At 50.5% G+C, this 27,184-nt stretch overlaps 1 protein-coding gene across 1 annotated transcript in view; it reads left to right on the forward strand.

The window, feature by feature from the left end:
- Positions 1–27,184, forward strand: part of SFXN5 (sideroflexin 5) — a 147,630-nt gene that overhangs the window by 21,407 nt on the left and 99,039 nt on the right. The window contains exon 3 of the mRNA XM_071555276.1: positions 11,809–11,886. Within this exon, the coding sequence (XP_071411377.1) occupies positions 11,809–11,886 (78 nt within the window). The remainder of the gene's footprint in view (positions 1–11,808; positions 11,887–27,184) is intronic.

The raw sequence follows: 27,184 nt of genomic DNA on the forward strand, positions 1-27,184 counted from the left end.
CAGCCTGGAGAAGAGGAGGCTCAGAGGTGACCTCAGCACTGTCTGGAAGTGCCTGAAGGGAAGTTGTGGCCAGCTGGGGGTTGGTCTCTTCTCCCAGGCACTCAGCAATAGGACAAGGGGGCACGATGGGCTCAAGCTCTGCCAGGGGAAATTGAAGTTGGAGAGCAGCAAAAACTTCTTTGCAGAGAGAGTGCTCAGGCATTGGAATGGGCTGCCCAGAGAGGGGGTGGATTCCCCATCCCTGGAGGTTTTTCAGCTGAGCTTGGCCGTGGCACTGAGTGCCATGATCTGGTAAAGGGACTGGAGTTGGACCAAGGGTTGGACTTGATGATCTGGAAGGTCTTTTCCAGCCCAATCCATTCTGTCATTCTGTGGTTCTATGATTTGTGATGTCCACATGATTTCCCTTTCCCTGAAGAATTCCTTTGGCCAAACAGACACTTGGGGTCAGAAGAACCATTTTGTGGGGGACCAAATCTGCTTTTTGCTTGCCCTGCTCGGTGTGTCTGGTCTCGTGCTCTGAAATCATCTGAACTCAAAGCTGTTTGGTGGCCAATGAAAATCTAGGGAGGGTTTGATGAGCCCCAGCCATGTCTGGAGAGCTCCTTCCCACTGACAGATGGTTCCATCTTCCAGGCCTGGGCATCTCAGGGAACAAATAAATCGCTGTTTGTCTTGGAGGAGCTCACTAGGAAAGTGAAAAAAAAAAAGAGATAAATGAGTGTCTAATGAGGGTGGAGGTTAATCCCGTGGAAAATGCTGGGCAATGTGATAATATTTGATTTTTCCATGTCCTTTTTTAATTGCTGGTGTTGCTGCATCATCCCATCCTGCTGGGGGTTGTGTTTGAGGAGGGATGGAGCGATCCCTGGGCGTGGGGAATCGAGTGAGACCGAGTGTAATTAGCCCCAGTGACACTCCTCTCTTACTCATTTATTTTTCAATAAAGCAGATCCTTGACACAATTAAAAACTCCCTTGTCTTTCAGAGGTGCTTAAGGGGCAATCCCTGGGGGATGCACAATCCTTGGGTTGGGTTGGACCTGTGCTTTTATCTGCAGTGGCTTCTGGTGGAACAATTATCCTGATCAGACTCTCCTACCAGTTTTCCTGCTTTTTGAGCCTAGATGAGTTGAAACAAAACCCTGGCCTTGTGTCAGTGGTGCAGCCACCCCTGAAGAGCAGGTTTTCTTTCTCCTCTGCTAATTCCCCTCATTACTGGCTCTCTAATGAAATAATTCTTTTAGGCAGCTGCAAATTTGCAAACTTTTCCAGTAAGTGGGAAATGTGTCATTCCAGAGGCCAACAAGTCCTGTCACCTGGAGCACCAGAGCCCCCTCAGTGGGTGCAGTGCCTGGTTGGAGATGTGTGAGGTTAAAAGGGTTGCAATAATGCTTTTAATTGCTCTGTAATTAAGCTCCACGGGGAGAAGCAGATCTTCTGACGAGGGAAACTCAGCCCATCTGACATTAACCTGGACACGCTGTTAAAGCTGCTCCGTGGGAAGCTCTTCCTGGAGGAATTGCTGATAAGAACTCCAAGCCAAAGTGAAAACTAAGGAGGAAGCTGAGCTGGGAAGGGGCTGTGTGTTCTCTGCCTTTGCTGCAGCTCATTGTTCCAAGCTGAGCCTGCAGAGCTCCGAGCATCTTGCACTCCCATATTTGGGTTTAAGATGGAAGCGGGATTAGATGTATGTTATTTATATGAACGATACCTTCTTACTCAGCAGATTGACTGTCTGTGTTTATTCAGTGTCACATCTGCTGGCTCCACTTGAACAAAAAGTTTCTGGCTCCTGTTGTCTGTCACTGTGGATCCAATACAATGGGGCCAGCTGGAGTCAAGTCTGCTGTGTGTGTCATCCTTGGAGCGGCGAGACGGGAGCGGGAGCTGCTGATGGCACAGCACAGCTGGATTCCTGTGCCCCTCGTGGGATTTGAGGTGCTGCTCTCCAGGGCACTCTTGGTTTGGGTCATGTGCCAGCAAGGCATTGTTGGGATGAGCGTGAAACCAGAGAAACTCCTGCCCTCAGCGGGTCATCCACCCCAAATCCCAATCCGAGCAGAGCAAGGTGCAAACTGTCCCACCGTGCCCTGTCCCATCAGTGGATTTGCTCCTCAGACCCTCCAGTGCAGGCCTTGCCTCTTTTGTGTTGCTTCCATGGCAGGAATGTTGTGGTGCTCCTGCCACAATGCCTCCTGTCTGTGTGAGCACATATGGGCTTCTGGAGGCAGCGCCGCGCCATGTGCCACCCTCGGGTGGCATCCAAGAGAAGACAAGGCACAGATCTTCCAGTCTGAAACTCTGTGCCCTTGGGAGAGGGACAAGGTGAGAGCTCAGTGCCAGAGCTCCTGTTGGATGGAGGTGTCTGACTCCAAACACCTGTGGGACCCAGGATGGGTGTCCTCTGTCCTGTCATGGTGCTGGAGTGGTGGCCATGAGGGACTTGGGATGTCAACAAGGGGTTCCTGGAGGTGGCCACCAGCTCAATGTGGTTGGGATACTGTCCTGCTGGCATCTCTGGTTTGGTTCTTCCTCCTCCTAAACAGCAGTCTGGAGAAAAGGAGGCTCAAAGGGGGATGTTCTGGATCCCTAATATTCCTTGGAAGGAGGGGGGAGCCGGGGTGGGTCGGGCTCTGCTCCAGGGAACAGGGACAAGAGGAGAGGGAATGGCCTCAGACTGGGGCAGGGCAGGGGCAGGTGGGATATTGGGAAAATTCCTCCATGGAAAGGGCTGTCCAGCCCTGGCACAGCTGCCCAAGGCAGGGGTGGATCCCCATCCCTGGAGGGATTTCAAGGCCCTGTGGATGTGGCACTTGGGGACATGGTCAGTGGTGGCCCTGGCAGTGCTGGGGGAGGGTTGGACTGGGTGATCTCAGGGAGTTTTTTCAACCCAAGCAATGCTGTTGTTCTGCAGTTGAGGTGCTGGCTGTGGCTGTGCCCCAGGATTCACTCAGGTGGTGTTGGCTGTGCTGCAGCTCCCATGGGTTGTCCATGTGGCCAAGCCCTCTCGCTCTCCAGGAGGTGCTTCAGGCAGCTGTCCCAACCCACAGTAACTCCCAGTCTGTGACTGGGACCCACTGGGTAGAGGGCTGGATGGTTTCAACCCCAATTATGCCCAAGATCATGCTGGTGCAGGCTCTGCCTTGGTTAATGGCACATCCACAGCCATAAGTCATGGAATTACAGAATGGATTGGGTTGCAAAAGACCTCTGAGATCATCAAGTCCAACCCTTGGTCCAACTCCAGTCCCTTTACCAGATCATGGCACTCAGTGCCACGGCCAAGCTCAGCTGAAAAACCTCCAGGGATGGGGAATCCACCCCCTCTCTGGGCAGCCCATTCCAATCCCTGAGCACTCTCTCTGCAAAGAAGTTTTTGCTGCTCTCCAACTTCAATTTCCCCTGGCAGAGCTTGAGCCCATCGTGCCCCCTTGTCCTATTGCTGAGTGCCTGGGAGAAGAGACCAACCCCCAGCTGGCCAGAACTTCCCTTCAGGCACTTCCAGACAGTGCTGAGGTCACCTCTGAGCCTCCTCTTCTCCAGGCTGAACACCCCCAGCTCCCTCAGCCTCTCCCCACAGCACTTGTGCTCCAGTCCCTTCTCCAGCCTCGTTGCTCTTCTCTTCTCACTTGGGTTGGAAGAGACCTCTGAGATCATCAAGTCCAACCCTTGATCCAACCCCACTGGGATCACTCTGGCACTCTGTGCCCTTGGCTGCTGATCCCAGTGGGGTTGGATCAAGACATGGTGGATTCTCTGTCCCTGGAGGTGTTTCAGAGGACACTCAGTGCCACCTCCAGTCCCTTCTCCAGCCTCGTTGCTCTTCTCTGGCCCCGCTCCATCCCCTCAAGATCTTTCCTCAACTGAGGGGCCCAGAACTGAACACAAATCCCATGCTCATGGACTAATGCTGGCCCATTCCATACGTGAGTGAGCTGATCTGTCATCCCAACCCTGTGTGTTTCCCACCTGTGTTCCTTCACTCCTTCATCCAAGGCCCTGCTGTTGCTGGGTGGTGTTTCCCAGGTGGACACGGCTCGGGCTGCTGTGGTGAAGCCCCAAACGTGGAGTTTGTGTTCCCTCCTCACCACTCACGGAGCATCCCTGGCACCGCTCGTGGGCTGAGGTTTGTGAGAACATCCTCCAGGCCCAGATGGTCTGTCTAGCACCCTATTGTGAGAGCTGAGACCCCATCAGCCACCACGAGAAGTGCTCCAGTTTTCCCTGTGAGAGAAAGGGGGTAGGAAAGAACTGATCACACGCTCAGGAGAAACGTGGTGGGGGGGATTTATTTTTTCCCGAAGTGATGCTGTAAAATCCCCAGCGACACTTCATCCCACAGGCAGCAGCAGAGAAATCAAGCAACAATAAATATTGAAACAGTAGCACAACCTTGTAGACAGACCCCTTTCTTGCTGTTAAAGTGGAGATGAAGTGCCATCTTCGACTTTAGCAGCTCTCACAGCGATGCTGCTTCGTGCCGAAAGCTCCGAGTGGAGCTCGTTGGCGTCGGGAGCTGTTGCACGTTGTGAAGTTTGCTCCTATTTTTTTTTTTTTGGGGAGTTTCTGCCTTAAAGAACGTGCTTGACTTTTCCAAAGGGGATAACAGGCAACTGTGTCTTCTTCCTAAATTTTGAGGCTGTTTGCTAAAACTCCCTGAACACCTCAGAGCGACATGAGAAACATCCCGGTTTGAGACTTTAATTCACTTTCTGTGCCGCTCCTTTATCAACCTCAGGAACCTTTAGTTGTGTTGGGCCAGAGCTCCTTTCCCTGCAAAAGTTCCCCCTTCCCTCCCCACGGAGCTGAAAGAGGAAATTCACGATTTTTAAAAGCAGAAAATCGAGCTTTTTTGTTTTCTGTTTGTTACCACACTAAACAAGATGGGCTCTGGCCAGGGTTGTTATAGTAACTACTAAGATTTCCTCAGGAGAAGGAGGAAAAAATAGAACACAGCCCCATTCATCTCTTCCTCCCAGCTTTTCATTCAGAGTTACAGGCTGTTCTGTGCAGATAATTTGCAGTGTAGGTAATTTCAGTGACAAAAACACGGCCCAGTAATGAGCACAAATGGCTCTCCAGAATGTCGTGCTGGCACTCCTGAGTTATTTTCCAGCTTTGGAGACAAGGTTTCTTTTCCTTGGATCTGCACTCATTAGTCAGGTTTTTCACCTCTGGATTATCAGGCTGTTCATGATATTATACAACTGTAATTTATTGATGCTCATTCTGCTTAATAACTTGGTCCTGATATCGTGTTTTCAAACATCCATCAGGCCTGGAGCTGCCAAGAGCAACTTCAGGACACTCAAGTGTCTTGAATCCTGGAGGATTATTCTCCTTTACAGCCTGGAAATGCCTGAAAGAGCCTAAAAGAGCCTGATTTGTTTTCCATGGCTTCAGCATTTAATGGTTTTCAGTGATCAACCAACACTCTTAAGTGGGTTTGATTGTGGTTGGACATTCCAGCTACAGAGCCCTGAGGATCTGGCAGAAGTTTGAGCCTTCCCAAGAACATGGTCATGATGTTGGATTTCATCCTGTGTGGCCTTTTCTCAAGGTCACTCTTATTCCTGTGTGAGATCCCAAACCCTTGTGGAGGGACAGAACATTGTTTTCCATGGCTGAAGCATTTAATGGTTTTCAGTGATCAACCAACACTCTTAAGTGGGTTTGATTGTGGTTGGACATTCCAGCTACAGAGCCCTGAGGGTCTGGCAGAAGTTTGAGCCTTTTCAAGAACATGGTCATGATGTTGGATTTCATCCTGTGTGGCCTTTTCTCAAGGTCACTCTTATTCCTGTGTGAGATCCTAAACCCTTGTGGAGGGACAGAACATCACCCAGCGCTGCATCACCTGGAATTACCACCCTAGTTCAGAATTCTTCTTTTTTTCTGCTCTCAGGAGGACTTGGCTTAAAAAATAAGGACTCATTTCTCCATCTGGGATGTTTGATAAACATGGAAAAGCGTGACCAGTGACTGGCCTTATCCATTGAAGAATTCAGGACACGTTTCTGCTCTTAAGAGACTGAAAGCTCCTTCCAGGAAGGTCCAGGAAAGGACTCACATATTCACTCTACCCCCTGCATGTTATTTTTTATTAAGCTGAGTTTAAATTTTAAGGCAAAGTGTGGATGTTTGGGGGTTTTAACCAGTCATGAAAACTTTTATATATTTTTTTCTGATGTTTGGAGCAAGGTGCAGTGTTTCCACCACCGAGTTTTCAGGTGAAATGGGAGTGCCTGGCCTTTGGAGAAGGGTGGGATTCCTAAACCCACTCAATCATCTGCCTTTGACACTCAAATATCTGTAAAAACTGATGGGAACAGTTTTCTGAATTTCCCAATACCCCAATAAAATGGGGAATGGAAGAGCGAAGGAAATTGCCCATTAAAATACAGTTTAAATGTCTTTATCTGAGATCTTTCATGCTCTCAACATACCCTGGTCCCTTTTGGGATGGGGAATGAAAGTGTCAGCAGTGGTGGAGGATTTTGGAGTCATTGAGTGGATTTTGGAATCACCGAGTGGATTTTGGAATCATCGAGTGGATTTTGGAATCATCGAGTGGATTTTGGAATCATTGAGTGGATTTTGGAATCATCGAGTGGATTTTGGAATCATTGAGTGGATTTTGGAATCATTGAGTGGATTTTGGAATTCATTGAGTGGATTTTGGAATCATTGAGGGGATTTTGGAATCATGGAGTGGATTTTGGAATCACCGAGTGGATTTTGGAATCATTGAGTGGATTTTGGAATCATCGAGTGGATTTTGGAATCATCGAGTGGATTTTGGAATCATCGAGTGGATTTTGGAATCATCGAGTGGATCGAAGCCCCAACTGGTAGGAAAAATCCAGACAACTCTGGGATTGATGATCCTTGTAGACCCTTTCCAACTCAGGATATTTTCTGATTCTGAATCCAAAAAAAGTGGCTTAGAAAAGCGGGAGAAGGAAGATCCACAGCCCTTTGTGGAGGGACGTGTTGGGAGAGCGAGAGGGCACCAATTCCGGGCCAACATTCCCAGAAATGGGGCAGAAACCACAAAAGGTGTCCCTGTTTCATGACTGTGAGTTTGACTGGAAGGCTGACCCTTGCCCAGCACAAAGAGGCCCCATCCCTGAGCCCACCTTTTGCCAGGAATACAATGATTTTTGCCAGAAATATGAAGATTTTTGCCAGAAATATGAAGATTTTTGCCCGGAATGCGTCGATTTTTTGCCAAGGTTGTTCCTCTCCGATGCGAAGCCTCCTTTGGTGTCTTTGTGCAGACTCTGCTCTGCTGAGCAGCTGCTAATCCCTGGAAAAAAATGATAAAATGCCAAAAAAAAGGGCTGGAAATAACCTGGTGCTGCAAGGTGAGCTCAGCCACTGTGTAAAACCAGCCATGGATCCCATCCCAAGGGCAGGAATTGCTGCAATTCCTGATCTCCTACTTGTGGAATGTCTCCAGGGCAATGGTCCTTCATTAATTGGCACTCTGGGGCTTGCAAGGAAACAACAAAGTCCTCTTTGATGTTGGCATGAAAGGGAGGAAAGGAGTTTCCCTGCCCCTGATTCCATGGATGGGAGTTCCTGATGAGCTCTGGGATGGTTGTTGTGATGATGGAGCGTTGTGAGAGCAGAGCTTGAGGTGGGCACGAGGAGCCCGGGCAAGGTGGCACTAAACCCACCACACTCGGGGCTATTTTGGGGCAAAATATCCCATATTTCTAAAATTTCTCTGGCACTGACATTGGAAAAGCTGCCAAAGCACCAGAGCTGCTGAAATGCTGATCTGAAGCCGGTTGCTCATCTGGATCACGACCTGCAGGAGCCTTTGGGGAATGTTTAGCTGAGGGGTTTGTTTGCCTTCAAAGATTTGGGAGACTTGACTTGGTGATCTGGTGCTTTCTGTGAGTGGAAAAGGAGATTTAACCCCCCCAGAGCTGCTCTTTGTGTCCTCACGTGTTCCTGTTTTATCCTGACTTGTTCCTGTTTTATCCTCACTTGTTCCTCTTTAGCTTGGACTAATCAAAGAATTATTCCACCTGTTGCCTTTTGCCCTGTGGGTTTTTTCTATTTCAGTTAAAATATATATATTATATAAAAAGAGATATATTTTCAAGAAAAGATCTGCATCTCTTAATAGAATATTTATGTCTATTTTTATATATATCTCTGTCTGTATGTATAGATGGATACACACATTCTGTAGGGTTGGACTTGATGACCTTGGAGGTCTTTTCCAACCCAATTAATTCTATGATTCTATATAATACAGTTTATACACACACAATATAGAATCAGAGGCTCCTAAAATCCTTAAGGCTGGAAAAGACTTATAAAGATCATATTATGCATATTTATTGGAATTATGATATATGTAGTTATTGGAAGTATTAGATATAGAGAGGGATAGAAACTCTGACTGTTTCACCTGCAGAACACTTTTTAATATTTCTGTAAATGTGAACAATTATTGTGGGAGTGAATTGCTGATTCTGACAGGCTCAATGTTCTTGTGGTCCCTTGAGCAATGAAATCCTGGGATCACAGAATATCCTGAGCTGGAAGGGGCTCACAAGGACCATCCAGTCCAACCCCTGGCCCTGCACAGTCACCCCAACAACCCCACCCTGTGCCCCAGAGCATCATCCCAATGTTTGTCCACATCTTGAAGCCAGAGCTCAGGGATCCAGAGGCAGCCAGAGGTGCCTTCCTGAGGTGTCACTGCCCTTGGGAAGCTCTGCTGGGACCTTGGACAAGACAGGGGAGGTCCAGGATGAGGTTGATCCACAGAGAATCACAGAATAGCCTGAGCTGGGAGGGACCCCCAAGGACCATCCAGTCCAACCCCTGGCCCTGCACAGACATCCCAACAATCCCACCCTGTGCCCCAGAGCATCATCCCAACACTCCTGGAGCTCTGGCAGCCTTGGGGCCGTGCCCACTGCCCTGGGGAGCCTGGGCAGTGCCCACCACCCTCTGGGGGAAGAGCCTTTCCCTGAGATCCCACCTGAGCCTGCCCTGGCACAGCTCCAGCCCTTCCCTGGGTGCTGTCCCTGCCCTGGCACAGCTCCAGCCCTTCCCTGTCCCCTGTCCCTGCCCTGGCACAGCTCCAGCCCTTCCCTGTGTGCTGTCCCTGCCCTGGCACAGCTCCAGCCCTTCCCTGGGTGCTGTCCCTGCCCTGGCACAGCTCCAGCCATTCCCTGGGTGCTGTCCCTTCCCTGCCACAGCTCCAGCCCTTCCCTGTCCCCTGTCCCTGCCCTGGCACAGCTCCAGCCCTTCCCTGGGTGCTGTCCCTGCCCTGACACAGCTCCAGCCCTTCCCTGGGTGCTGTCCCTGCCCTGGCACAGCTCCAGCCCTTCCCTGGGTGCTGTCCCTGCCCTGACACAGCTCCAGCCCTTCCCTGGGTGCTGTCCCTGCCCTGGCACAGCTCCAGCCCTTCCCTGGGTGCTGTCCCTGCCCTGGCACAGCTCCAGCCCTTCCCTGGGTGCTGTCCCTGCCCTGGCACAGCACCAGCCCTTCCCTGTGCCCTGTCCCTGCCCTGCCACAGCTCCAGCCCTTCCCTGGGTGCTGACCTGTCCTGGCACAGCTCCAGCCCTTCCCTGGGTGCTGTCCCTGTTCCACAGGGCAGAGATTGGAGCTGCTCCTGCAGCCCCTGGTGAGGTCTGACAGTCTAAATGTATTTATTCTTCTATTTTATCCCACCCTGAGGAATATCTTTATTTACACAACCATGGTCTGGAGTCATCAGTGATAGTCAGTTCTCCCTTGCCCTGCAATAACAACTTCAGGATTTTTAGAGAGAACAGAACTTTTTAGGCAGCACTGAGTTCTTCAAGGTGGTGCTTAATATTGGAAGGCTTTTATCTTCCTCTTCCCTTCAGCTGTGCCTGCCCAGGACATGCCCTGGGAGAGGGTGTGGGGAAAGTCAGGTCTCCAACCCTGAGATCAGCTCAGTTGGTTGTAATAACATGGTTGTAATAACACCAAGGTCAGGAGTTCAATCCCCTGTGTGGGCCATTGACTGAAGAGTTGGACTTGATGATCCTTGTGAGTCCTTCCAGCTCAGAACAGTCTGGGATTCTGTAACTGGAGTGATGACCCTGTTGGCATCACTGGGAGTGCCCATCTGGAGTGACCTGGTGCAATGTCCATCTGGAGTGACCAGTGTCTGCCACAGGGATTTTTCTGTGACACCTGGATGTGTCTTGAACTCATTTTTGGTCTTGACAACTCGCTTGCTTTGGTCTTGAACTCATTCTTAGCTCTTGACAACTCACTTGTCTCCAAGATTTATCACATCTCTAGTCTTCACCTTCTAGTGGAAAATGTCCCTGCCCATGGAAGGAGGATTGAACATGATGATCTTGAAGGTCCCTTGCAACCCAAACCATTCTGGGATTCTATGCAGACTCTCAAGTTTTTATTTGGACTCCTGTGGATGAGTTGCAAGGGGGAATTTTTTTCTATTTTGTCTTTTGTTTCTTCTCTACACCTCTAACTATTTTCCTCCAAATTCTGTAGTTAGATAAAGACCAGCAGGGCTTTGCAAACCAGCAGAGCAAGAGTCCACATCGTTTTTCCTTTTATATCCTATGGATAAAAGGATCCATCATAAGGGATTTAAGCTGAAAGAGGAGAAATTTTGACTGGGCTTTTCACAAGAGCTTGGAGGGACAGGACACAGGGAATGGCTTCCCACTGCCAGAGGGCAGGGATGGATGGGATATTGAGATGGAATTCCTGGCTGGGAGGGTGGGCAGGCCCTGGCACAGGTTGGGCAGAGAAGCTGTGGCTGCCCCATCCCTGGGAGTGTCCCAGGCCAGGTTGGACAGGGCTTGGAGCACCCTGGGCTGGTGGGAGGTGTCCCTGCCCATGGCAGGGGTGGCACTGGGTGGGGTTTGAGAAACCTCCCAACCCAAACCATTCTGGGATCCCATGGTTAAATGAGGAGCTCAAGGTACAAGGAATGTATGAGCAAGATGAAGGAATTCTCCTAGAAGGGCAATAACAGGGCCCTGGAGATGCTGCAGGGCTGGAGCCCCTCTGGGCTGGAGCCAGGCTGGGAGAGCTGGGGGGGTCACCTGGAGAAGAGAAGGCTCCAGGGACACCTGAGAGCCCCTGGCAGGGCCTGAAGGGGCTCCAGGAGAGCTGGAGAGGGACTGGGGACAAGGCCTGGAGGGACAGGACACAGGGAATGGCTTCCCACTGCCAGAGGGCAGGGATGGGTGGCAGGACATGGGCTGAAGCTGCACCAGGGGAGGGGCAGGTTGGACATGAGGAAGAATTTCCTGACAGAAAGGGGGGTTGGGCATTGGAAGGGGCTGCCCAGGGAGGTGGTGGAGTCCCATCCCTGGAGGTGTCCAAGGAAAGGCTGGAGGTGGCACTTGGTGCCATGGGCTGGTCTCCAAGGTTGTGTTTGGCCACAGGTTGGACTCGATGATCTTGGAGGTCTTTTTCAACCCAAATAATCATGTGAGATGGAAGATTAAAGAGAAATCCTTGTCTGGGAGGGTGGGCAGGCCCTGGCACAGGTTGGGCAGAGAAGCTGTGGCTGTCCCATCCCTTGGAGTGTCCCAGGCCAGGTTGGACAGGGCTTGGAGCACCCTGGGCTGGTGGGAGGTGTCCCTGCCCATGGCAGGGGGTGGAATGGGACGAGCTTTAAGTTCCCTCCCAGCCCAAACCCTTCCTCAATTCCATGATAAGCTTTGCGTGGAAGATGATGGAATTCCATCCCTGTTATTCCCTGCCCTCCCCAGGGGCTGGGAGCAGGGCCAGCAGTGCAGCCTCTCCCTGTTCTCCCTTGCAGAGCCGCCTGAAGGAAGCAGTGCAGCTGTTGGAGGATTACAAACATGGCACTCTGCCCCCAGGAGTCACCAACAAGGAGGTAAGAGGGAAGAAAAACCCTTTCTTGCATTTCTACTCATTCCTTCAGTACCACTGGGGAGGACAAAGTGGGGTTTTGGGCCATATCTACAGTCAAATGTGCTGCCCAGAGGTATTTTTGGTGTTTCCACTGGTGAAATCCTGTTCTGGCTTCTCTTACAAACTGTGCTTGGACAATTAAAACCAAAACCACATAATTTTATTTTTGCAGCTTAATGAAACCTCGTTGTCAATCCTGTAGGTTCTTGTGGCAGCATCACCTCCTTCTCCCACAGTGGTTCTGTTGGTTATAAAAAGTGACATTTCTTCAGGTAATTAAATGTTGTTTGGGCTGCACAAAACACTCTGGGGTGTTTTGTGTTGTAGGTTGTGCCATCAGGAGTGGTGATTCTTGCTGGGTGATGGTCCTGCTGTGAGGTGGAACCCCCACTGGTGGGAAGGTCTTAGCAGAGTTTTTGGGGCAGTTGCTGAGAAAAAGGTCATTTTTGGTAGAACTTTGGGACAGAGGGATGAGTTGGGTGATTTCTCCTAAACCCCACCAGTCCTGGGGTTTGGACTTTTAGCTGATATTTATCTACACATGGAACTTGTGGAAGCAGAGATCAGTTTTTAGAGGGGTTAATGTTGCTTTTTAAGCCTTTCACCTCCAAATCTGTATCATGAAACAAAAATCATGAATTTTCTGGATAGTTCCTCAACCTCTTTTCCTTCCCTGTCCACCTGTGGCCACCCCACTGTGACACCGACCCAGAGGCTTTTTGTGGTCCATGTTTGTGCATCCAGCACAAAATATTTCATTTCTATGTATTTAATATCATATAAACAACAGGATGAATTGATTTGAGACTTGTTTGAGGGGGTATAAAAACAGGGTTGCCAAAGGACCAGGACACCTCCCAAAGAAACAGTGGTGGAAATGATGGACAGCTCTTCTTCCTGTAGATCAAATCACCTTTTTCAGGTTTTTATTTCCTGTTCACAAGTGATAATTTCTTCAAATAGAGCAGGTAAATGAAGCAAACTCAAATCTGTGTTCACTTTCAAAGGTGACAAGTGGTGTGGTCAGAATGACAGAATGGATTGGGTTGGAAAAGCCCTCCCAGATCAAGTCCAACCCTTGGTCCAACTCCAGTCCCTTTACCAGATCATGGCACTCAGTGCCACGGCCAAGCTCAGCTGAAAAACCTCCAGGGATGGGGAATCCACCCCCTCTCTGGGCAGCCCATTCCAATGCCTGAGCACTCTCTCTGCAAAGAAGTTTTTGCTGCTCTCCAACTTCAATTTCCCCTGGCAGAGCTTGAGCCCATCGTGCCCCCTTGTCCTATTGCTGAGTGCCTGGGAGAAGAGACCAACCCCCAGCTGGCCACAACTTCCCTTCAGGCACTTCCAGACAGTGCTGAGGTCACCTCTGAGCCTCCTCTTCTCCAGGCTGAACACCCCCAGCTCCCTCAGCCTCTCCCCACAGCACTTGTGCTCCAGTCTCTTCACCAGCCTTGTGGTCTTTTCTCCACCCTGAACCACACCCAGGGTGTGTGGACGTGCCATGTGGATGCACATCCTTCACTCCCTCTGCTCTTCCCGACCCTCCAAGCTGCTTCCTCAGCACAATCCTGGCTGGAAAAGCACATCTGCCCCACCCCTCATGGTGTGGTGTCTGGGGACAACCACTGACTGCTCCCCATGTCCATCCCCAAGTGCTGTTGCATTCATAGAATCCTAGAATGGATTGGGTTGCAAAAGACCTCCCAGATCATCAAGTCCAACCCTTGGTCCAACTCCAGTCCCTTTACCAGATCATGGCACTCAGTGCCACGGCCAAGCTCAGCTGAAAAACCTCCAGGGATGGGGAATCCACCCCCTCTCTGGGCAGCCCATTCCAATCCCTGAGCACTCTCTCTGCAAAGGAGTTTTTGCTGCTCTCCAACTTCAATTTCCCCTGGCAGAGCTTGAGCCCATCGTGCCCCCTTGTCCTATTGCTGAGTGCCTGGGAGAAGAGACCAACCCCCAGAGCTGGGAAAGAGGTGCAGCTTCCACAAGGACTAGATGGGAAATGCCCCCTCCCTGCCTGTCACAATTCATTGCCCTCCTGGTGTTTTGGTGTCCCTGCATCCCTTCAACCACCATCTGATGGGAAGCAAAGAGAAGCTGAGGTTGGGGGAGGGAGGAAAGCAGGCAGTGATGCAGCAGCAGATGACTCAGCTCCCATCTGCCTCCAGGCAGATGACACCCAAGTCATCCCTGTGCAAACCACGCAGACTTTTGACCTACATTTTGCAGAGTGACAAACCCCAGGCTGTTCCCAGAGTTCATTCAGACAGCAAGGAGGAGAAGCATCGTGGTCCTGGTTTGCCCCAGTGGTGGTGGCATGGGCTGGAGAGGAGCCTGTGCAAAGCTGGGAGGTTCTGAGTGTTCAGGGGCAGGGGAGGGCAGAGGGAATGAGGGCAAAAGTGCCTTTTCTAGTGATGTTTTTCATACATCAGAGTGAAAAATGATGGGGCTTGGAGGAAAATCTTGGCTCACTTTAAAGCTAAAAGGGAGTAGATTTAAATGGGATATTGGGAAGGAATTGCTGGCTGGGAGGGTGGGCAGGCCCTGGCACAGGTTGGGCAGAGAAGCTGTGGCTTCCCCATCCCTGGGAGTGTCCAAGGCCAGGTTGGATGTGGCTTGGAGCAACCTGGAATATTGGAAGGTGTCCCTGCCCATGGTAGGGGGTGAGACTGGATGAGCTTTAAGTTCCTTTCCACAGTAAACCATTCCATGATTTTATGGGTAGATCCCATCAAGGCTGAAGTTTTGGCCAGAAGAGCACAGGCACTCTAGAAAGGGTGAGGATGGAAGGGGCCTGGAGCAGGGGACAGTCAGTGTGCCCAGGCTGCCATGGAGGGGAGGCCACTGGAGTTATGAAGCAGCCAAAGCTGCCTTGGTGACCTGGAGGAAGGATCCATGAAGCCTTTGGGCCTCAGGCCTGTGTTCCTGCAGATGTTCTGAGGGAACAGGAGACAAACTGGACAAGAGAATCGTGGAATCAGTTTAGGCTGGGAAAGCCCACTAAGAGTCCAACCATCCCCCCAGCACTGCCAAGGCCACCACTGACCATGTCCCCAAGTGATGATCCTTGTGGGTCCCTTCCAGCTCAGAATAGTCTGTGATTCCCTGTGATTCCATGTCCCCAAGTGCCACATCCACATGGCTTTGAAATCCCTCCAGGGATGGGGATCCCCCCCTGCCCTGGGCAGCTGTGCCAGGGCTGGACAGCCCTTTCCAGGAAGGAATATTCCCAATATCCCACCTGCCCCTGCCCTGCCCCAGCCTGAGGCCATTCCCTCTCCTCCTGTCCTTGTTCCCTGGAGCAGAGCCCGACCCACCCCAACTCCCCCCTCCTTCCAAGGAATTTTAGGGATCTGGAAGGTCCCCTCTGAGCCTCCTTTTCTCCAGGCTGAGCCCCCCCAGCTCCCTCAGCTGCTCCTGCTGCTCCAGCCCCTTCCCAGCTCCAGCCCCTCAATGTCTTTCCTGTCTGAGGGTCCCAAAACTGACCCTGGGATTCAAGGTTGGAGAAAACTTAGTCCAGCCCAGCTCACAGGAGCTGCCCAGAGAAGATGGATAAAAGCTTCAAGCTCTGCTTGTCACTCTTGTGATCCACGTGGGTGAAGGTGAATGGGAACTCCTGAGTGATTAAGTGGGATCTTCCCAGCCTGGCATGATGGGCTGACACTTCCTGGGCCATGATGGTGACATTCCTGGAGGGACAACTGAAAACCCTGAAGCTCATTGAATGCCAAGGTTGTGGTGGCCTCAGGCACTGGGTATTGATTAGCCCAAGACTCTCCTCCTTTGAGTCAGAGAGGAAGATCTGGCAGGACATCTGATGGAAACAGGGCTGGGGTTGCTCTCTGCATATGGAGCACGTCGGTCTGGCTGCTGCTCTTGGTCTTTTCCAGTCCCAGGAAGGTGAAGGAGAACATTTGTGGAGCTCCAGGTACCTGACACACTTGTCAGTGATGAATTTAAATACAAATATTCCAAATTTCCACAGCTGGAAGTTCAGTGATTTACTTGTGCATTTGCAGAGTGTTTGATGTGAGTTTCACAGAATCCCAGACTATTCTGAGTTGGAAGGACCCACAAGGATCATCAGATCCAACTCTTAAGTCAATGGCCCACACAGGGGATTGAACCCATGACCTTGGTGTTATCACAACCAAGTTTTAACCAACTGAGCTAATTGTGTCTGTTGATTAAGAGGAACCATCTCAATCCCATCAATATCACCCCAAGCTCAACCCAAACTCACCTGGGGGATGCAGTTTTGCTTTCCTTGAGCTGAGTTTGGCCACACTGACACCTTTTCTGTGCCCCTCCATGTGCAGGGTGGGCTCTGCCTCCAAGGCATTGACCATTTGCAGTTGTTCTGGTCCTGCTTTGGGAAAGGGACGTGGTGCAGCTCTGGGGAGGTGCCCACTTTGTGGCTCACCTGCATTGGCTGGTTTTGGAATAAAGGCCTGAGCCATGGGATGTTCCTGGAGCTGTTGAAGGAGTGTCACACACTCCTAAGGTGCCACAGGCAGGCAGGAGAGAGCAGAAGGGAGGAAACCTGATTTTTGACTGATTTTTGGGGGGTTTGCCTTGTGGCAGAAGGGAGGAAACCTGATTTTTGACTGATTTTTGGGGGGTTTGCCCCTCTTTGACTGTGATCAGAGCTAATCCCTTTGTGTTCACCATGGGCAAGAAGTTGTGAGAAGCTCTCCAGGTGTCTCAGGTTTGGCTTAGTTTTTTATTAAACCAAAACCCCAGGCATGGCTTGGAGGCACCACATGCAGAAAGAAACATCTTAACGGTTTTCCAAGTTTCATAATGAGAATCATGCCCACCTTAGAAGACTTGTGACTTGGCTCACCTCAGGTTGTGTCTGGGAGGGGATAAATTCCTTGTATTACTCATCCAAAAGGCTGAGTAGAACTTCAGTGATGCTCAAGAGAGCAGAACTCACCTTTATCTTCTCAGTTAAAGAGCTGATTTGGGTTTAGTTCCTCAAGCCCCCCAGAAATGCAACTGCTGCCCTTGTGAGCAGAAGGGAGGAAATGTGATTTTTGACTGATTTTTGGGGGGTTTGCCTTGTGGCAGAAGGGAGGAAATCTGATTTTTGACTGATTTTTGGGGGGTTTGCCCCTCTTTGACTGTGATCAGAGCTAATCCCTTTGTGTTCACAGTGGGTAAGAAGTGGGTGTTGGGGTTGTGACTTGGCTCACCTCAGGTTGTGTCTGGGAGGGGATAAATTCCTTGTATTACTCATCCAAAAGGCTGAGTAGAACTTCAGTGATGCTCAAGAGAGCAGAACTCACCTTTATCTTCTCAGTTTAAGAGCTGATTTGGGTTTAGTTCCTCAAGCCCCCCAGAAATGCAACTTGTGAGCAGAAGGGAGGAAATGTGATTTTTGACTGATTTTTGGGGGGTTTGCCCCTCTTGGACTGTGATCAGAGCTAATCCCTTTGTGTTCACCGTGGGCAGGAAGTTGTGAGAAGCTCTCCAGGTGTCTCAGGTTTGGCTTAGTTTTTTATTAAACCAAAACCCCAGGCATGGCTTGGAGGCACCACATGCAGAAAGAAACATCTTAATGGTTTTCCAAGTTTCATAATGAGAATCATGCCCACCTTAGAAGACTTGTGACTTGGCTCACCTCAGGTCGTGTCTGGGAGGGGATAAATTCCTTGTATTGCTCATCCAAAAGGCTGAGTAGAACTTCAGTGATGCTCAAGAGAGCAGAACTCACCTTTATCTTCTCAGTTTAAGAGCTGATTTGGGTTTAGTTCCTCAAGCCTCCCAGAAATGCAACTGCTGCCCTTGTGAGCAGAAGGGAGGAAATTTGATTTTTGACTGATTTTTGGGGGGTTTGCCTTGTGGCAGAAGGGAGAAAATCTGATTTTTGACTGATTTTTGGAGTGGTTGCCCCTCTTTGACTGTGATCAGAGCTAATCCCTTTGTGTTCACCGTGGGTAAGAAGTGGGTGTTGGGGTTGTGACTTGGCTCACCTCAGGTTGTGTCTGGGAGGGGATAAATTCCTTGTATTACTCATCCAAAAGGCAAAGTAGAACTTCAGTGATGCTCAAGGGAGCAGAACTCACCTTTATCTTCTCAGTTAAAGAGCTGATTTGGGTTTAGTTCCTCAAGCTCCCCAAAAATGCAACTGCTGCCCTTGTGAGCAGAAGGAAATCTGATTTTTGACTGATTTTTGGGGGGTTTGCCTTGTGGCAGATGGGAGGAAATTTGATTTTTGACTGATTTTTGGGGAGTTTGCCCCTCTTTGACTGTGATCACAGCTAATCCCTTTGTGTTCACTGTGGGGAAGAAGTGGGTGTTGGAGTTGTGACTTGGCTCACCTCAGGTTGTGTCTGGGAGGGGATAAATTCCTTGTATTGCTCATCCAAAAGGCTGAGTAGAACTTCAGTGATGCTCAAGAGAGCAGAACTCACCTTTATCTTCTCAGTTTAAGAGCTGATTCGGGTTTAGTTCCTCAAGCCCTCCAGAAATGCAACTGCTGCTCTTGTGAGCAGAAGGGAGGAAATCTGATTTTTGACTGATTTTTGGGGGGTTTGCCTTGTGGCAGAAGGGAGGAAACCTGATTTTTGACTGATTTTTAGGGGGGTTTGCCTTGTGGCAGAAGGGAGGAAATGTGATTTTTGACTGATTTTTGGGGGGTTTGCCCCTCTTGGACTGTGATCAGAGCTAATCCCTTTGTGTTCACCGTGGGCAAGAAGTTGTGAGAAGCTCTCCAGGTGTCTCAGGTTTGGCTTAGTTTTTTATTAAACCAAAACCCCAGGCATGGCTTGGAGGCACCACATGCAGAAAGAAACATCTTAACGGTTTTCCAAGTTTCATAATGAGAATCATACCCACCTTAGAAGACTTGTGACTTGGCTCACCTCAGGTTGTGTCTGGGAGGGGATAAATTCCTTGTATTACTCATCCAAAAGGCTGAGTAGAACTTCAGTGATGCTCAAGGGAGCAGAACTCACCTTTATCTTCTCAGTTTAAGAGTTGATTTGGGTTTAGTTCCTCAAGCCCCCCAGAAATGCAACTGCTGCCCTTGTGAGCAGAAGGGAGGAAATGTGATTTTTGACTGATTTTTGGGGGGTTTGCCTTGTGGCAGAAGGGAGGAAATCTGATTTTTGACTGATTTTTGGGGGGTTTGCCCCTCTTTGACTGTGATCAGAGCTAATCCCTTTGTGTTCACCGTGGGCAAGAAGTTGTGAGAGGCTCTCCAGGTGTCTCAGGTTTGGCTTAGTTTTTTATTAAACCAAAACCCCAGGCATGGCTTGGAGGCACCACGTGCAGAAAGAAACATCTTAACGGTTTTCCAAGTTTCATAATGAGAATCATGCCCACCTTAGAAGACTTTAAAAAGAACAGTTTGGGCAGAGTTTTAATGCATTAGAACCCAACACTTCCCCCTCCCTGAAATATCAGCTCTGAGACCAAGGAGACAAGTTGTTTTGACAGAGTGTCTCACTAATCTCCCGAGCGCTCCACTCTGGTGGAGCAGCACATTTGACAGGGCTCACATTCCTCCTCCTTCCCTCATTCAGAAATCCATGGCTCTGGGGAAGGATGGCAGGCAGGAGCTGGAAGCCTCACAGCAGCTCAGCACGGTCTCTATCACTTGCTGAAGTGGTTTCACCACGTGAGAGATGGAAAAGTAGAAGAGCCTCAAGCGATGTCACATCAAGCATCTCCTTGACAGGGTTCTCGTACCACGAGTCTTTCTCTTCTGCATTTCCCAAGCAGATTTTGTGAAATGAGCTGAAATGGAACAGTTTGGGGCTATCTAAAGATAAAAAAAAACCACCAAAACCCCACAACTCTGAAGAGCCATAACCATTAAAAGAAAAAAAAGCTCTGGGGAGTTGTCATTGTACTTTTACCAGCTCTCCATGACCAGAATAAACAGTGCTCGCTCTGAGATGATTCCCAGACACCAACACTTCTGATGCCAAAGGAGTTTTTGTTCTGATTTTCACATTTTCTAGATTTTAGGAACACAGTAGTTGTAGATTTAGAGGGTTAATATTTCTAATAGTTTAATGCCTTTCTATCACTACCCCTGTCCCAGAACAGGGAGCTCAAATTCCTTTAGTTAATTAATCTTGTTTAGACTCCTTTCCAAGGTAAAGAGCTGAAGGATATCAGAAGGCCCACAGAATGAAACATAAACACAGGTCAGAGTGACCCAAAAGCCAGAATTGGATGAACTCCAAAGGACCTTTGTGTGCCCGAAGAAGAAGAGCTGATGAAGACAGAGGGTCTTGACGACCCCAGACCCAATTCCAGGGGTTGGACCAGGGGTGGGACTGGGGCTGGACTGAGAAATGTGTAAAGCAATGATTGGAGGGATCTTATTATAAAAGCCATGGAAACAAGAACTGGGGTACATTCATGTCATCCTGTATTCCTGTGGGCTGTAGGCCCTGTGGTATTAAAGGACCTTCACTTTTTATCTTACCCTACACTAAAGTGGCTCAGAGTCCTGTTTTTGGGGGAAGGGTCATTCACAGCATCACTTCCAACACCCACAGCTCTGCCCCTTTCAGGTCTCACACTCATCCAACAACTCTTGTTCTTGCTCTTGGAGTGATTTCACCACTCAGGAGAGGTACCATTAACTCGAGGTGGTAAAATCCCATTTCTTGGGCATCATTAGCAAAAATGAGGAATTGATCTCTTTGCTGTCGGTCTCTGCTGGACTGCTGAGAGCCTCTTACTGAGGGAAACCAGAGGGCTTAGCCCTGCATGAGAAAGATGCTTTAAAACCTGATTTTTGTCATTGGTCTAGCCACTATTTAGTCAGCAAAACAGGAGAAATTGCTGCTTGATGGGGGTTTATTCAGTGCTGCTTGTTGGAGCAAGAAAACGCTCTCCAGTCTCCACTTCTTCAGCTTAGCTCGTTTCGTTTTATTGAAATATTTTATTTAAATATATAAGAGCCAGGCTTCTTTTTTATTAAATATGGAGGGTTTCACATTCCACCTGTTGAAACCCCACAACCCCAAAGATTCAGTTCAGTGGAAATACCTCCCCTTCTCTGACAGGCTCAGGAATTCATCATTTTTTTCAAAATATAAAGATATCTCTGGTAATGCAACTATTTCAGGGGGGGGTTTCTCTTCTCCTGGTCATGTGGGTTAAATATTTTAAGAGGATTAGAGAACTTGTCTGAAGGACAAACCCCCTGAAGGTCTTGGGGAGGTTTGGTCTCCTGGTGAGAGATTTTGGGTGTCTCTGTTTGGGGTGATTGAACTCCACAGATCCAGAAATGTTTGCTGGAGGAAACAGCTCTTTCTTATCATGGTTTAGAAGCAAAAATTTTTGCTGTGACAACACCAGGGGAACTGGTGGGTTTGGTGAACTTCATATTCCTTGGTCCTTTTTCATGATGGTGTCAGTTGATGTCCTGCTTTGGCTCCTGGAGAAGGGGAGTGATTGGAAGTGCTGGTGTTTGATCACCTGGTGGTCTGTCCCCTTCCATCTCCCTGTCCCAGGGGAAGATAGAAAGTAGTGGGATCCTTGGAAGTAGGGGAGGAAAAAGGAAATGTGTGGGATTCGTGTTGATGGGAGAAACTGGTTCAGTTGTCCCTTCTTTCCCTGGAGGTAATTCAGGAATCAAAGAGAGGTTTGGAAAGGGTTGGAAGGGACTTTAAAGCCCACCCAGTCCCACCCCCTGCCATGGGCAGGGACACCTCCCACCAGCCCAAGGTGCTCCAAGCCCTGTCCAGCCTGCCCTTGGACACTCCCAGGGCTGGGGCAGCCACAGCTTCTCTGCCCAACCTGTGCCAGGGCCTGCCCACCCTCCCAGACAAGGATTTCTCTTTAATATTCCACCTCACAGGATTATTTGGCTTGAAAAAGACCTCCAAGATCATCAAGTCCAACCCGTGGCCAAACACAACCTTGGAGACCAGCCCATGGCACCAAGTGCCACCTCCAGCCTTTCCTTGGACACCTCCAGGGATGGGACTCCACCACCTCCCTGGGCAGCCCCTTCCAATGCCCAACCCCCCTTTCTGTGAGGAAATTCTTCCTCATGTCCAACCTGCACCTCCCCTGGTGCAGCTTCAGCCCATGTCCTGCCACCCATCCCTGCCCTCTGGCAGTGGGAAGCCATTCCCTGTGTCCTGTCCCTCCATCCCTTGTCCCCAGTCCCTTTCCAGCTCTCCTGGAGCCCCTTCAGGCCCTGCCTGGGCTCTCAGGTGTCCCTGGAGCCTTCTCTTCTCCAGGTGACCCCCCCAGCTCTCCCAGCCTGGCTCCAGCCCAGAGGGGCTCCAGCCCTGCAGCATCTCCAGGGCCCTGTTATTGCCCTTCTAGGAGAATTCCTTCATCTTGCTCATACATTCCTTGTACCTTGAGCTCCTCATTTAACCATGGGATCCCAGAATCCCAGAAGGGTTTGGATTGGGAAGTTCCTCAAACCCCACCCAGCTCCATGGGCAGCAACACCTCCCACTGTTCCAGGTGGCTCATTCAATGATCTCATTGTACTGGCCCAACCTTCCCAGCCATCATCCCTTCCAGCCCACCCTGGGGAAGAGGTGTGGGACAAGTCCCAGTGCTGGGGTCACCTTGGATGGTGGTTCCGTGTTTGGCTCTGCAGTTGGTGGCTCTGGGGTTGGTGGTCCAGGGTTGGTGGCTCCGGAGTTGGTGCCTCCAGGGTTGGCTCCAGGGTTGGTGGCTCCGGGGTTGGCTCCAGGGTTGGTGGCTCCAGTGTTGGTGGCTCCGGGGTTGGCTCCGGGGTTGGCTCCGAGGTTGGTGGTCCAGGGTTGGTCGCTCTGGGGTTGGTGCCTCCAGGGTTGGCACCGGGGTTGGTGGCTCCGGGGTTGGCTCCGGGGTTGGCTCCGGGGTTGGTGGCTCCGGGGTTGGCTCCGGGGTTGGTGGCTCCAGGGTTGGCTCCGGGGTTGGTGGCTCCGGGGTTGGATCCGGGATTTGCTCCGGGGCTGGCTCCGGGGTTGGTGGCTCCAGGTCTGGTGGCTCTGGGGTTGGCTCTGGGGTTGGTGGCTCTGGGGTTGGTGGCTCCAGGGTTGGCTCCAGGGTTGGTGGCTCTGGGGTTGGCTCTGGGGCTGGTGGCTCTGGGGTTGGAGACTCCGGGGTTGGCTCCGGGGTTGGTGACTCCGGGGTTGGCTCTGGGGTTGGTGACTCCAGGGTTGGCTCCAGGGTTTGCTCTGGGGTTGGTGACTCCAGGGTTGGCTCCAGGGTTGGCTCTGGGGTTGGTGACTCCAGGGTTGGCTCCAGGGTTGGCTCTGGGGTTGGTGACTCCGGCGTTGGCTCCCGGGTTGGCAGGATCCGGCGCTGCTGCGAGCGGAGAGTGGGAAGGTGCAAATGACACACACGAGTGCACCGGGAGCCAATTTGCAGCAGAAGGTCTAGACTGTAACGTATCCAATTCCAAACAGGGCAGGCAATTCCCCAAAACTGCCTCCTGGAGGGAATCTCCGCTGGAGGGAAAAGGTTTTGTGCAAGGGGATGGTTTTTCCTTGAAAAACAAGGGCTGTGAAATATCAGCCTGATAAACAAGGAGGCAGAGCCAGCTCGCCTCAACATGGACGTTTTCCCTGTTTTGGGAGTGTTGGTGCTGAGGTTTAGCCTCAAACCAAAAGGCTGGACCAACTGCAGGGCATAATGATGTGGCTTTTGTCCTTTATCCTCGGGCTTCTTTGCCTAATTTGTGGGATTGCATCTGTGTCCTCTGTGTGTGCGAGTCCCTTCCCCAACCTGCCCGACAGACCAGCACAGATTGGAGGAACAGATTGATGCTGGCATGGCAGCAGTGGGGAAAGTTGAGGGAAGCAGCACTGGGTGGCTCTGGGCTCCAGAGGGATTGAAATCCGTCCCTGGGTAGGACACAGTTGCTTTTCCTGGAGGGTTTTTGGGCTCTGGAAACGTGCAGGGCAGAAAAACCCTTTCCAAGGATGTTCCAAGGCACCAAAGATCTGCCTTGGAAGGGCTGCAGGGAGGGATATTTCATTATGATCTTCAGGTTTGTCTCTCAGTTCTTCCCCCAAAAACACCTTATACTTTATTTTCCTTAGCCAGAATTCCTTGCAGTCATTCCATGCTGGAACTGCCATCCTGACATGCCCAAAAAAACCCCATGTCCTTTGTGGGCTGAATCATTGTGGGCTTTGAAATTGGGGTAAGAATTAGCTGAGCTCTCAGCTTAATATCACTGCTTAATATCACTGCTCAGCAGCCTCACAGTGCTCCAGATATTCAGTACTTGGAATGCTTCAGGCTGGTGGAAGTTGGGATCAGAGCCCTGATTTGCCTCATTTGGAGGTTCATCCCACTCTGTCCTAAAAATTCAGTGTCTAAAGCAGAGTAGGGTAAGAAATACAGTGATGAAGGTTCATCATCCTCTTCTACCTCCCCTCTTGGTCCCGATCTCAGGTTTGGCACCCCCAGCTTCTCCCTGTGCTCCTGCCAGCAGAGAGAGGTAAAGAGCCACAGAATAGCAGGAGAGTGCCTTGAATGAGGGATCTCCAGGGTGAGTGAAGTTTCCTCCCTGCAATTTGATTTTTTTAATGCCAACAAGAGGTTTAAGACCTTGCACAATTCACTCAAAGCGATGCTTGGGCGTGCACAGCTCAGATCTCCTGGAGGTCACCTCAACGTGCCCCCACGACTAAGATGTTCCCTATTCAACTGATCCTTGCCTGAATTCCAGCTGGGAAGTGGCACAAGTGTGTTCTGTGCCCAGAATAGTGCAGGGAAGGTGCGATGCCCTTGGCAGCGTGAGCTGCTCTGCCACATCTCCCGGCCATGTGTTCCCACCTCTCTGCTGCCTTGCACTGGCACAGCTGGTTGGTTCAGGGAGCTGATCTTAATAAAAAAAACCTAAAGCTCCCTTTCCCCACTCCCAAAATACTTCGTTTTTTTGCCTTTAACTCGCTGTGTTTTCTCAGTGTTGTCTGTGCAATGTGAAGGATGAGATGCACCCCCAGGATTGGGATGTGGTGCCACCAACCACCAGCTCGAGCTGCTGAAGGTGAGACAAACCTGGGGTGGAGCTGGAAATGAACCCAGAGTTTGTAAAACCAAGAATAAACCTCTTGAGCTGCGGGTCTTTTGTGGCTTTGTAGCTCTGAGGCACCACGTTTTGAGGTTTTTGATGCATCTATTGTAAGGTCATGGAATGGTTCAGGGTGGAGAGGACCTCAGGAGGTCATCTGGGCCAAACCAGCTCCCCCGGGTTTGCTGTTGGAATTCTGCCTGTTCATTTGACTGTGCGTTCACTTGTACATCGTGGGAAGATGCACAAACACCTTGTTAGAAAATCAAATCTCAGAGACAACTCTGAGCTCCACCCTGAAAGCTTCACCTCTCAGCATCAGGGAGGGTGGTTGGAGGGCAAAAAAAAAAAAGAAAAAAAACCCTAAAAATCCCCCAAAACAGAATGAAAAATGCAGCTTTTTGAACTTGTCCCTGGGAGACAGACATTTGCTATTCTCCAGCCAGCCCCTTCCTGCCAGCGCTCCCAGCGTGGCACTTGTGACTTCGCACCCCTCAGCCCTTCCAAATGCACTTTCTGCCAAACCCGCTGCTTTGAAACTCTTTCGCCTCTTCCCCCATTAGGATCAGTGAAGCGCAAAGAGGCTCAGCAGCCTAATGGGCATGGATTTCTTGCCGTGTGCTCCCCTCAATCAGGGTAGCAGCGGGGAAGAGCCTCCAACGCTGTCCCAGACGCAGCAGAGCGCGATGAATCCATCAGAGCCTAAACAGGCTCCCTTTTGGGGAATAATGGCTTTTCTTAACAGTGTTGATGAAGAGCGAAGAGGTCCATTTGCAGTAAACTGTAATTTTTTTCCCCCCCTCTGGTCTCATCGCTTGTCCTGCTGCTGCTTTTTCTTGGTGAGGAATCACAGAATCATAGAATCATAGAATGGATTGGGTTGGAAAAGACCTCCCAGATCATTGAGTCCAACCCTTGGTCCAACTCCAGTCCCTTTACCAGATCATGGCACTCAGTGCCGCGGCCAAGCTCAGCTGAAAAACCTCCAGGGATGGGGAATCCACCCCCTCTCTGGGCAGCCCATTCCAATCCCTGAGCACTCTCTCTGCAAAGAATTTGTTTCTGCTCTCCAACTTCAATTTCCCCTGGCAGAGCTTGAGCCCATCGTGCCCCCTTGTCCTATTGCTGAGTGCCTGGGAGAAGAGACCAACCCCCAGCTGGCCACAATTTCCCTTCAGGGAGTTCCAGACAGTGCTGAGGTCACCTCTGAGCCTCCTCTTCTCCAGGCTGAACACCCCCAGCTCCCTCAGCCTCTCCCCACAGCACTTGTGCTCCAGTCCCTTCTCCAGCCTCGTTGCTCTTCTCTGGCCCCGCTCCAGCCCCTCAATCTCTTGCCTCAACTGAGGGGCCCAGAACTGAACACAACACTCAAGGTGTGGCCTCCCCAAGGCAGAGTCCAGGGGAAGGGTCACTGCCCTGGGCCTGCTGGCCACGCTACTTTGGATCCAGGCCAGGATCCCCTTGGCCTTCTTGGCCACCTGGGCACACTGGTGGCTCCTGTTGACCTTCCTGTCCCTCAGTCCCCCCAGGTCCCTCTGCCTGGCTGCTCTCCAGCCACTCTGTGCCCAGCCTGGAGCGCTGCAGGGGGTTGGGGTGGCCAAAGGGCAGGACCTGCATTTGGCCTTGTTGAACTCCATCCCATTGCAATCAGCCCATCTCTCCAGTCTCTCCAGATCCCTCTGCAGAGCCCTCCTGCCCTCCAGCAGGTCGACACTCCCTCCCAACTTGGTGTCATCAGCAAATTTGCTGCTGATGGACTCAATCCCCTCATCTAAATCATCAATAAAGATGTTAAACAGGACTGGCCCCAACACAGACCCCTGGGGACACCACTGGTGACCAGCTGGATGCAGCTCCGTTCACCAGCACTCTCTGGGCCAGTTTGCTGGTCCAAGGGCTGAACTTTTTGTTTTCTGCAATCTGAATATTCTCTGGGGCGCTGGGGTGGAACTCAGTAAGGTCGTGGCAGCCAAAAAAAGGAGAGGGCACAGTTTGCAGGTGGCACACACGAGATATTTTATTAAATCACTCCATGAAGAAAAAAACCAAGAAAGAGAAAGAAAAAGAGAGTAAAAGATACACTCTAACTCCAAATTACACGATGTATATTGTCAAATCCCACCCATAGCCAAGTTCTGTAGGTTGTATCAAAGAAAAAGAGAGTAAAAGATACACTCTAACTCCAAATTACACAATATATATTGTCAAATCCCACCCATAGCCAATTCTATAGGTTGTTTCACAGTGT

Source organism: Pithys albifrons, chromosome 5, assembly GCF_047495875.1.
Source record: "Pithys albifrons albifrons isolate INPA30051 chromosome 5, PitAlb_v1, whole genome shotgun sequence".
Lineage (NCBI taxonomy): Eukaryota > Metazoa > Chordata > Aves > Passeriformes > Thamnophilidae > Pithys > Pithys albifrons.